This window comes from Pistacia vera, unplaced genomic scaffold, assembly GCF_008641045.1.
Source record: "Pistacia vera cultivar Batoury unplaced genomic scaffold, PisVer_v2 Contig198, whole genome shotgun sequence".
NCBI classification, from domain to species: Eukaryota; Viridiplantae; Streptophyta; class Magnoliopsida; order Sapindales; family Anacardiaceae; genus Pistacia; species Pistacia vera.
Window position 1 is genome coordinate 382,531 of NW_022195999.1, and position 12,088 is coordinate 394,618.

Consider the following 12,088-nt stretch of genomic DNA (forward strand, 5'->3'; position numbering starts at 1 on the left):
TATATATAACACATTTGACATTTTGACAAAAATGCTTCTATTTAAGTAAATCCTAAGAGGGTCTACTCTGATAACCAAAAGAGAAGATTGATTAGAAAAAATTTACAGAGGATGTGTACCACATCATCCATGTATCTATCGTAAAAACATGACACAACATATTTGCTTCTTAAATTTCTTAGTCATCAATACATGATAAGTCTTTTGTGCCTGTCCCATCTAGAAACTTTCTCAACATCAAAAACTACACAGTTTTAAAAATCATACCAACCAACATAAGAAGAACCAGAATTTGAGAAGCAGAAGCACATTCCAACCGGAGGACATGACGAACAATCAACTCCAACACCAATGTAAAACTAAAGTGATCCAACATAGAAGGAAAATCTCATCATTGATTTCCTTCAAGAATCAGAAAGTTTTTCCTTCAATAACTTCCAATTCAATCGAACATATATATCAAAAGGCGACAAACAAAATCCAATTAATCGTGCGAATTGAGAATGTCTTTTGAGCTATAAATTAATTCCCAAACTTTCCAATCCAGAACCAACTCCATATATTGAATCAATAATCACAAAGCGTTAACAAGCTATCCCAATTCGTACAAATTAAAAAATAAAAACAAAAACAAAAACATAACATAAAATGGGTTACTACAATACAAAGCAAGCTCACAATCGATAAACTCCAGATGAAAATGTAAGGTCATGAATCACAAGTAAAGACCTGGTGAGGCAACCTCCAAGCTTCAGTTTTGGAAAAGCACATGTCATTGAGAGCTTCACTACGGCACCATCGGCACTTAGGGTTCTGAGAACACTGAGATCTTGACAACATTTCGTTGCACCTCGGGATCTGGTAGCGTTTCCTTTGAACTGCCAACAGGTTTCGATTTGAAGATGAATAAAAAGAGATTGATGTGGGTTTGAGATGTTGTGTTGATGAGAATTGGAAGAGAGTTGATAGGAAGATGAAGAGGATTAGTATCAAAACTGAGATTCTACGGTTCGTTGTCGCCATGGGGAAGACAAAGATACGGCTTGTGTACTGCGATTTTACTAGCTTTCGGTCTTTTTACGGGAATTTTTCTGTTTCCGGATTTTTCGTCACCGAATAGTTATTATACAGTTAAAATTAATTGACGAATATGTTCAATTAATTTTTATTGGGCTAATGAAAATAAGAAAATAACTTCCCACCCAAGGTTTACCTTAAATGACATTTTCCCACCAAAAAAGTTTCAAACTACCCCTTTCTCACCTAAAGTTTATATTCCATTTACTATCCACAATATACTTTCCATTTCGGCGGCCACCGTAGAGCAAATTTGGTCCAAGCTAGTGGGGCTTTTGAAGAGGGGATATCAATAAGTTTTTTGGTAGTGACAGGTTAAATTTTGGTGGTCGTAATTGATCGAAATCTAAAGTGGGAGGGGTAGTTATGTGTTTCACAAATCACTCGATTGTTGACGATTTGCGGGGTTGGTGAGAGCAAGGTTTGAAAGATTTCAATGAGTGATGATTAGAAAAGAAAATGGTGGTGGTGTAGAATCGTCAAGATGTCGGAATCGGTTGGCGATTAGTCGAAATATAAACTTTGGGTGAGAAAATAACATTTTGAAAATTTTTGGGTAGAAAATGTCATTAAGGAAAACCTTGGGTGGGAAAAAGTGTTTACTCATGAAAATAAATAAATAAAAAATCTAATAAATACAATATTCTTTTGATATATATAATTGATATTAAAAAATTAAACAGCAAGGAGGTTTTTAAGGCTTTCTGAAAATAGTGGGGCATCTTAGAATTGAATGATCTCTCAAGGAGGAAGTAAAATATATCCATTGAATTGAATATTATAGTGCTGTACACGTGGCAACAAATATAACAATCACACCTGTCAAAATCCACAAATCCAGCCCAGCAAGAGAAAAACCGAAATCCCACATCGCTAGCTTACGCAACAAACTTATAGGTTTTATAAGCCTTTGAGACAACACTTGGGTACGACCTTACTTGAACAGGATCTGTTCTATAGGCTCGTACCTCTGTGTCTTTGAGTTCTAAGAAGACAGGATATCAAATCTGGTGGATGAATCATGACCGTGAGATCAGAGCGTGATTAACAGAGACCAATGATGTAGATCACTGGCCTCAGTAGAGGATCGTTCTCAGCCATTGAAAAGTGGTTGGGGTGATCCCACGGTTGTCTGACAGATTATAAATTACTTTTAACTTTTTTACCCTCCCTTGCTGACTTGTCACACTTTTATTCGTCCATCCTTAGTAAAACTATGCACATTGCCGTAGGCTGCCACGTAATCTACGGTTAATTTATTTTATTTTTAGATAAAAAAAGGAACGTGAAAAAGACGTAAAAAAATGGTACAAGAAAACAATGACTCCAAAGAGACGCCATTACAGCTCAAAATCCCCAAATAATTTAATTTCCCAGAAAATAGAAAATTAAAATAAACCCGAAAATTTGTATTCAATCAAGTCGAATTCTGCTATTATCGTGATTAGATGGAAGACTATCAAGTGAATCCCAAATCCGAATCGGTAGAAATCGGAGCTCCGAAGTCCAGTCAGCCGAATCCTCCTTCTCCGCCGGCGGTGAGTTCGTAATTATAAATTCGTTTGGTCTAGTTTCATTGCTTTAAATTCGGTTTCATGATTTTGTCGATCTGAATTCAATTGAATTTCCGTTCATTTTGATTGAGCTGGCCAGTTTTGTTTGTATAATCGGGCTGTTGTTATTTCAATTTTTTTTTAAATAATTTCTTTCTAAAAAAAAAAAATTGTTTCTTTGAGTATTGTTGTTTTCATGTTTTTTGTGGCTTATTAATCATAAATTAGATTAACAGAATTTTGAAATTTTTCATGCGAGTGGGCTAAGATGTGAATAATCATGGGGTGGTTAAATGTTAATCTGTTTAATTTCAATTGAATTAGGCTAGAGATTATTGAATAATAAATTATTGATGCATAGTTGTAAGTTGTTTTTTCTCAGCTTTTGACGTTTGATTACAGGATGATAAGGGACTTGAAGATTGTAGAGATCATTCTAAATCACTACCCATTGTTGGCTTTGAGAGTAAAATAACTGTTGAATCTAGAGATAACGATGCTGAGTTACCTAGACCAGTTAATAAGGATGAACAAAATATGGAATCAAAGGCTACACAGAAAAATATGGGAAAATACTTCTATTATGACTCGCCGCATTATGAATATACCGGGGTTTGGATACCTGTTTCGGTTCCACCAATGATGGAAGGCGATAATGAAGAGTGGGCAAGAGAGCTTCACACAAATGGAGGTTACTTGCCAGAAGGTGACATGGGATGGAGCCAATTCCTTAAGGAAGATAAAGAGTTAACCATGTGGGATGTTATAGTGGAGATGTTACTTGTGGCCCGTGGAAAAGTAAGTGCTATTGCTAAGGGAGATATTCATAGAGTTAACTTTTCATGGATGTCAAACCATCTACTTGAGCAAGCTTGGCAAGAGATGGCTCAAACTCTCACTGAGGCCAACTTTGGTAATGTAAGTGAACTTCTTGAAGCAGACCCACCAAAATGGATGGCTGATAGTGCTGCTTCTGCTTGTATGCTGTGTGGTGTGCGGTTTCATCCTATTATGTGCTCCAGGCATCACTGCCGGTTCTGTGGAGGAATATTTTGTGGTGAGTGTTCTAAAGGAAGGAGTTTGTTGCCTGCAAAGTTTCGAGTTTCAGATCCCCAACGTGTCTGTGATGTGTGCTGTGTGCGACTTGATTCCGTCCAACCATACTTGATGAACCAAGTAAGTAATGCTGCTCAGTTGCCAACCCATGACCTGACAGACCTCAGTACATTGAGATCCTGGGTTAATTTTCCATGGGGACAGTCCATGGAATATGAGATTTATAAGGCAACAAACACAATTCGAGGTTATAGTAAGGTAAGATTCAATTTCCAAGGATGTTTCTTTCAAGCATATCTCTTTTTATGAAAGCTGTTATATGAATAAGCCAATGAATTGTGGGAATCACTTTTAACATGTACTAGATCTATCAGGGAGTTACGTGTTAGTTCACTTCAGATTTATTCTTTCCTAGCGCAGAAACTGTGCACAAGAATTATGTCATGTGGAGCTTGCATCTAATTTGGAGAGATGAGCTCTTTGCTTTTATTTTTTTTAGCTTGATGAAAGATTTCTGTTATGTTCTTGAAAGCCGCATATTTCTGACTGTCTATAACATATTTCTGCTCAGGTTGGTTATCTGAAGCCTGAGAAATCAATTCCAGATGTCATTCTACGACAAGCAAAAGGCCTTGCAGTACTATCTATTGCAAAAGTTGGGATGATGGTTACCTATAATATTGGAACAGGGCTTGTAGTTGCTCGTAGAGAAGACGGCTCGTGGTCTCCACCATCTGCCATTTCTTCATTTGGTGTAGGATGGGGAGCTCAGGTGAAGTAGCTCTTCTTTGACAATTGCCAGAACTTAAAAGAAGCCTTAATTTTAAGATACTAATGCAGTTTTGTTTAACCATATTTTGGTATTATTTACCTTTTTGTTTTATCTTTTCATTATTGCGGGGATATTTGCTTACAGGCTGGAGGAGAACTGACAGACTTCATAATTGTTTTGAGAACGAATGAGGCTGTGAAGACATTTACTGGTAATGTGCATCTCTCCATTGGAGCTGGCTTGAGTGCAGCAGTTGGCACTGTAGGACGAGCAGCTGAAGCTGATGTACGGGCTGGTGACGGTGGTTATGCTGCTTGTTATACATACAGCTGCAGTAAAGGTACAAATTTAAAATCCATATGCCAAAGTTTTATTTTTATTTTTATTTCATTTTTCTGTTTTTCTTCTATTTCTTTGAGGTTCATGCTTTAAGTCTTTTTTATTTTTTCAAGTCATATTCTTTTATGTGCACTAGTCTCAACGGTTGATGGAAGTTATGGATTCTGATCTGAATAAGAACGAGATTATAAACAAATATCCACGATAGACAAAGTTGCCGAGATGCCAAATAGTGAAAGTAATTTGTTAAATATCTTCTTAGGAGTCAATGGTCTACTGGTCAATGCAATGTCAAGCTCTCTTTTTAGGGGAGCCATGGGGATTGTGTAGGGAAGGTTCAAATTTGTTTAATATTGATCCTGAAAACTTTTATAGTAAGAAATATTTCTTGCCTCAAATAGTAGTACTGTGAGATGCAGAGATGCAAGCTTCTCATGTTATCACTTGATACAAGATGGCAGAAGTTAGCCTGTGTCTGCTGCACCTCTCAAGTTTGATTCACATTTTTTTCCATTTTTAATTTGTTTTATACTTAAATGTGCAGGTGCATTTGTTGGATGTTCGCTGGAAGGAAGTATTTTCACCACTCGCACACGAGAGAATTCCCGGTTTTACGGCAGTCAATCCATCACTGCATCAGATATACTCCTGGGCTCAATGCCCATGCCACCTGCTGCTGCTATTCTTTATCCGGCACTTGAAGATCTATATCAGAAGTTTCAGAGATGATTAGTTTAGAGTCAGACTGAAATTATTTACTAGTATATAACGAAAAAGCAGTCCATGGAGCATGAGACCTTATGTGGTCAAAGCGTCTATGTATATGATAGTTCTTTAGCCACGATTTGTTGGGCTTGTAAATAGCTGATGTTCAAGTGTATAGCGTGTCCTCATAAAATTGGTTTATTATAAAGCAATGTGGTTCTCATTCTTTATAAATGCCTATTATTGTTAGTGGCCTTTTTGTATTTCTGAAAATTAATAAAAAATTAGAAAAATAAGACGAAAATGGGTAATAAATCACAAAGGGTCTCCTATTGGTTTGGGCCTAATGGTGATTAATAATATTATACTTACAAAGATTTTCATACAAAGTGATGTAGCAAAATATAAATAGAAGAGTAAAATAAAAAGTCAAACTCATTAAATTCACTCTTCTATTCATTTTTTGTCACATCACTTTGTATGGAGGTCTTTGTAAAATTTCTTTGTAAGTGTAGTATTATTCAATGGTAATCGTTGCATCCCTTCTTCTTGAACTTTGATCACACTTTCTAATATCGATGAACCAACATGCGATCGATCTCCTTACAAAACCCCACTCTAAGAAGCGTTCCATTGTAGCTTTGTCATCCCTAAATGTAAGAGTCAAATATCCAACTAGTTAGTGAAAGTATATGCATGATTTAAAAAACATTCTAGGTGATTAGAATTATAAAATCGAGGCCAAAAATTCAATAGAAAAATCACACTTTGAAAATACAGAATAGTTATAAAAAAACAGTATTTTGGTCTGATTTAGATCATGTTAGATAGCTTACCAGAAATTTGTTGGGTTTGTGGGTTTTGCCTTTTGACCTCGATTTTGGGCGTTAAAATATGTATTCTAACATGGAAAAACTGTCCAAAGGGTTTATGAATATAGAGACAAAAAATTCCCCCAAAAAAAGTGAAAAAAGGTAGCAAAGAATAACCTGGTGAAGCAACTGTATTATGATACTTAAAAAAGTAGTAAAATATATCTATTTATGGTGATTTGTATGGTACTTGGAGGTTGGTTTTGTGGTTGTAGTGTTTAAGATGTGGTGTTTGAATAGTTCAATTGATGCATAGCGTTGATGCTTAATTTTGACGTCAACGATCTTATACGTGTAAAGTATTAAAAGAATCTTAAAAATTACACATGAAACGATTATGAGATTTGGTTATAGAACTGAGATTATATATGTTTGAAAAAACATAAATAAAATATTAACAAAATGGATTTTTATAGTGGTTCGAATTCTTAAAACAAATCCTACAACCACTGTGATTTTATTATTCTCTAACTATTTTTCTGATATCGCCTTTAAGGCGTCCAAAGATTGAGTAATGCTTTGTTTACAAAGAAAAATAATGAAACTCAAACGTATGTCAACTTATATATATCCAACCTCTCATTTTTCATGAAAAGAGATACTCATTTATACCTTTGAGATCAATGTAATGAGTGTATTTGCAAGTTGTCTTAACACGTGAGAACCACTTTTTAATCTTTATTTTAAAATAAGATAGGATTGATATAAATGCTATTAGGTCGATTTAGTTTTGCCGATAAAGGTTATTTTGTCATTTAACTCTTATTAAACTTTAATTGATGAGATTGACAACTCATTATGATTGGTGGTGCTAATGTCAGTGTAACACAGAGAAAATTGGAACTTTGAATAACGCTCAAATGTCATAAAAGAGAGAATTTTGCAAAATTCGTAAAAAAATAAAATATGAATTTCGCATGATAAAAATATGAAATTTGAACATATGGCTACGCAGATATTTCACCATATGGGAAAATGGGAAAACTGAAGGAAAAAAAAAAAACTTTCTAAGAGGTTGAAAGTTGGAACGTGTCCATGGGTATTTTGGTAATTTAGGGACTTTGCCCTCCTGACGCTAAAACCGTCATTTTGCTACCCAGATTAGTAAATATTAATGTTTTAGGACTAATATGATTTTTTGGGATTTTAAAATTATTTTTCCTTTGGGTTTTTAAAAATGGAGCTTTCATATCTATTTATCCAAGAAGTTCAATTAGATACCCTCCGAGCAGGCCTAATTCAAAGAAACATCTTGACTCAATAAGATGCTCTAAATACCGCCACACTATAACCCACAAAATTGCCCTATTGAAGTGGTTTGAGTCCATTACCCTTCGGAAAGAGAAAAGAGTGGTTACTCTTTATTTATGTTGTTGTTCGGTTGTAGGCCATTGAACCGTGGAGTGTACCAGATTTTGCCTTGAGGTAGGCTTGGGCCTCGTGTCACATAAGGGCCTTATCTGACTCATTGGATCAAATTGAACCTAAAATACAAAACTACCATTTCTTGATGGGCGTTTATGAACAATGCGATCGTATGATGAGCTTTTAGCAGCAGTGTCATCGTTTGATGGGCTTTTACGAGACAATCTATACCATCTTTTAATGGGCTTTTAGTAGCGAGTGTGTAGGTTTTGTCTATGAGAGTGACATAGGCTTGTATGGAAGAATCGTATTGGACTTACATGTCAGAGAATGCTAAAGTGTCTTAGGTTTATATGTTAGAGAATGTTAAGGGCTTTTTCAATTTTATTGGGCTTACATGTGAGAGAATGTCAAAGTGCTTTGGGTTTACAATACCGAGGGCTTTTAGAATCACATTAGGCTTATAGAGCAAACAACATGTTCTCACCCAAGGTTTAGCGAAATTCCAGTTCATACCTTTGGTTGCATTTATTTCAAATTCACACCCTTGAACTAACACTGTTAATTAATTTTGAATTCTGACATGTGCAATTACCAGCCGTCGGCGTTTTCAACCTTGTTCTAGCTGGTTTTTCACGCAAAATCACTTCCAACCTCTTCCTTGTAACCCTACACCAAAACCCACCAAACCCCTTCACTATTGCATCTTCCCATCGCTAGGAAGCAGCCTGTGTTTGGTTGGGTAGCTGGTTGAGGAATTTCCTCAAACAGCTAGTGGGCGTGACTTTGAATGGAGATTTTGGGCTGGTGGATGATAACTGGTAGCCAAAGAATGCACAACAACCACAACAAATCAACAAAGAGGAGGATTGGGTGTCAAAAAGGCAGAAAAAAAGGTGCAAAAAAAGTTATCGCACGGCGATGGGAATTGAACTTGGGTAGTAAACGGCGAGTGATGATGGCCGATGAGGAGGTGGGTTTTGTAGAGGCAATGAAGGGGATTCGATTGGTGGCTTCGGGGTGAATTTTCAATGAGGGAATCTGCCGAAATTTGGCCGCAAAGTTTGAAGAAATCGTAAACGCCAAGGAGGCTGTTTTCCGACGATGGGAGGGTGCAACAGAGAAGGGGTTTGGTGGGTTTTGGTGTAGAGGTTACGAGAAAGACGTTGGAGGTGATTTTGGGTGAAAAACTAGTTACAACAAGGCTGAAAACGCCAACAACTTAATGGTGGTGCCGACTGGAAAGTGATGGTGGCTGTGTGGGGGAAATAAAAAGTGAAGGGGTAGGAAGGTAATAACACAAGTCAGAATTCAAAATTAATTAATGGTGTTAGTTTAAGGGTGTGAATTTGGGATAAATACAACCAGGGGGTATGAAGTCGGGATTTCGCTAAACCTCGGGTGGGAACATGTCGTTTGCTCTGGACTTATATGTCAAAGAATGTCAAAATATCTTGGACTTACATGTCATCTAATACTAAAGACTTATTGTTTTGATTAGGGATGGGCAGGTCCCAAAATCAAAGAAACTGAAACCAAAACTGTCAGTACTGGTTCCTAAAAACTTAGAACCGATTTTGGGTACCCTAAAAAATATCAATTAGCCCTCTATTTTAAAAAAAATGATAAATAAACCCTTATAAAATAATAATTACACCCCTAATAATTAAGCGCAAAACATTAAATAATATATTTGTTTATATTTACCTTATGTTTGATGCTTGATTATAAATATTTAATTGTTTTTTTTCATCGATAATAACCATTTAAAAACTATTATTTAATAGAAATGTCTTAATGTATATTAATTTCTTAATTAAGTAATAAGTGAAACTTAAATATTAATAAGAATGTTTTGAAAAACTGATATTTTAATGAAAATTAATAAGAATTTTGATTCTAAGATTAAAAGAACCAATTTTTTTTTTATATATTTATATGATATGCAGAATATAAAAAAAAACCACATATGCAAAATGTTTAAAAGCCTCATATTCTTTAATATTATATTAATTTAGTCCCAATGTCGGTTCCTTTTCCTTTGATTTGGAACCGAAACCGGAATCACACAGTATCGGTTCCAATTTTTTGAAACCTAAATCTACCCTATTATGGCCAATTCCGGATAGGAACCGAAACCAACACCCGGGTACCCGTTGATTCCGATTCTATCCTAAAATTTTGCCCACCCCTAGTTTTAATGATGCCTTGGACTTATATTTGGAAAATGTCGAGCTTTATTTGGGAATAAAAAAAAGTGGTGACTTGGGCCCAAAATTTAATTTTGAATTTTGAGTAGTAGTTTCGTACATTAATTAGAGCCTTAATTGCGACAAAAAAAAAAAAAAAAAAGGGAATTCTAAGAGGTTGAAGTTGAAACGTGTTCATGGGTATTTTGGTAATTTAGAGACTTTGCCCTCCAGACGCTAAAACCGTCATTTTGCTACCTAGATCAGTAAATATATGTTTTATGATTTTTGGGAGATTTTTGGATTTTAAAATTATTTTCCTTTGGGTTTTTAAAAATCGAGCTTTCATATCTATTGATCCAAGTTCAATTAGATACCCTCCAAGCGAACCTAATTCAAAGAAACATCTTGACTCAATAAGATGCTCTAAATACCGCCACACTATAACCCACAAAATTGCCCCATTGAGTGGTTTGAGTCCATTACCATTAGCCTTCGGAAAGAGAAAAGAGTAGTTACTCTTTGTTTATGTTTGTTGTTCGGGATTTTGCTTTGAGGTAGGCTTGGGCCTTGTGTCACATAAGGGCCTTATCTGACTCATTGGGTCAAATTGAACCTAAAATAGAAAACTACCATTTCTTGATGGGCTTTAGCAATAGTGCTCTCGTGTGCCATCTCTTGATAGGCGTTTATGAACAATGTTATCATATGATGAGCTTTTAGCGGCAGTGTCATTGTTTGATGGGCTTTTACAAGACAATCAGTACCATCTTTTAATGGGCTTTTTAGCAACAAGTGTCATATGTTTATCTATGAGAGTGACATTAGACTTACATGTCAAAGACTTAGGTTTACATGTCAGGAAATGTTAGGGCCTTTTTCAATTTTATTGGGCTTGCATGTGAGAGAATGTCAAAGTGCTTTGGGTTTACAATACCTAGGGCTTTTAAAATCGCATTAGGCTTATAGAGCAAACGACATGTTCCTACCCAAGGTTTAGCGAAATCTCGAGTTTATACCTCTAGTTACATTTATTCCAAATTCACACTCTTGAGCTAACATTGTTAATTAATTTTGAATTCTAACATGTGCAATTATCATCCTACCCTCCACTTTTTATTTCCTCCAAAACAACCACCTTCACCAGCCACTGCCACTACCAAGTTATCGGCGTTTTCAACCTTGTTCTCGCTGGTTTTTCACCCAAAATCACCTCCAACCTCTCCCTTGTAACCCCTACACCAACACCCACCAAACCCCTTCACCGTTGCATCTTCCCATGGCCGAAAAGCAACCTATGCTTGGCTGGGCAGTTGGTTGAGGAATTTCCTCAAACAGCTGGTGGGCGTGACTTTGAAAGGAAATTTTGGGCTGGTGGATGATAACCAGTGGCCAAAGAATGCACAACACCCACAATAAAGCAACAAAGAGAAGGATCGGGAGTCAAAAAGGCAGAAAAAACGGTGCAAAAAAAGTTGTCGCACGGTGATGGGAATTGAACTTGGGTAGCAAACGGCGAGTGATGATGGCCGATGAGAAGGTGGGTTTTGTAGAGGTGATGAAGGGGATTCGATTGGTGGCTTCGAGGTGAATTTTCAATGAGGGAATCAATCGGAATCTGGCCGCAAAGTTAGGAGAAAACGCAAATGACAAGGAGGTCATTTTCTGGCGATGGGAGGGTGCAACGAAGAAGGGGTTTAGTGGGTTTTGGTGTAAAGGTTACGAGAAAAAGGTTGGAGGTGATTTTGGGTGAAAAACCAGCCTGAACAAGGCTGAAAACGCTAGTGGCTTGGTGGTGGTGGCTGTGTGGGGGAAATAAAAAATGAAGGGCTAGGATGGTAATAACACAAGTTAGAATTCAAAATTAATTAACGCTGTTAGTTTAAGGGTGTGAATGTGGAATAAATACAGGCAAGGTATGAAGTCAGGGTTTCCCTAAATCTCGGGTGGGTACATCTCGTTATGTCAAAGAATGTCAAAATATCTTGGTAGTGGTGGCGACTGGAAGGTGATGGTGGTTGTGTGGGGGAAATAAAAAGTGAAGGGGTAAGATAGTAATAACACAAGTCATAATTCAAAATTAATTAACGGTGTTAGTTTAAGGGTGTGAATCTGGAATAAATACAACCAGGGGTATGAAGTTAGGATTTCGCTAAACCT

The 12,088-nt window shown here is 36.4% G+C and overlaps 1 protein-coding gene and 1 non-coding gene across 2 annotated transcripts; both read left to right on the forward strand.

The window, feature by feature from the left end:
• Window positions 1–2,005: 2,005 nt before the first annotated feature.
• On the forward strand, window positions 2,006–2,219 carry LOC116128272. The gene has a single exon (XR_004127737.1). It is a non-coding gene; the product is annotated as a small nucleolar RNA U3 (small nucleolar RNA).
• A 176-nt stretch (window positions 2,220–2,395) lies between these two features.
• Window positions 2,396–5,751, forward strand: LOC116128239. The gene is made up of 5 exons (XM_031413963.1): window positions 2,396–2,615; window positions 3,033–3,944; window positions 4,258–4,458; window positions 4,603–4,798; window positions 5,342–5,751. The coding sequence occupies exons 1-5, from the start codon at window positions 2,526–2,528 to the stop codon at window positions 5,524–5,526; spliced, it is 1,584 nt and encodes a 527-aa protein (XP_031269823.1). The 5' UTR covers window positions 2,396–2,525; the 3' UTR covers window positions 5,527–5,751.
• Window positions 5,752–12,088: the final 6,337 nt, after the last annotated feature.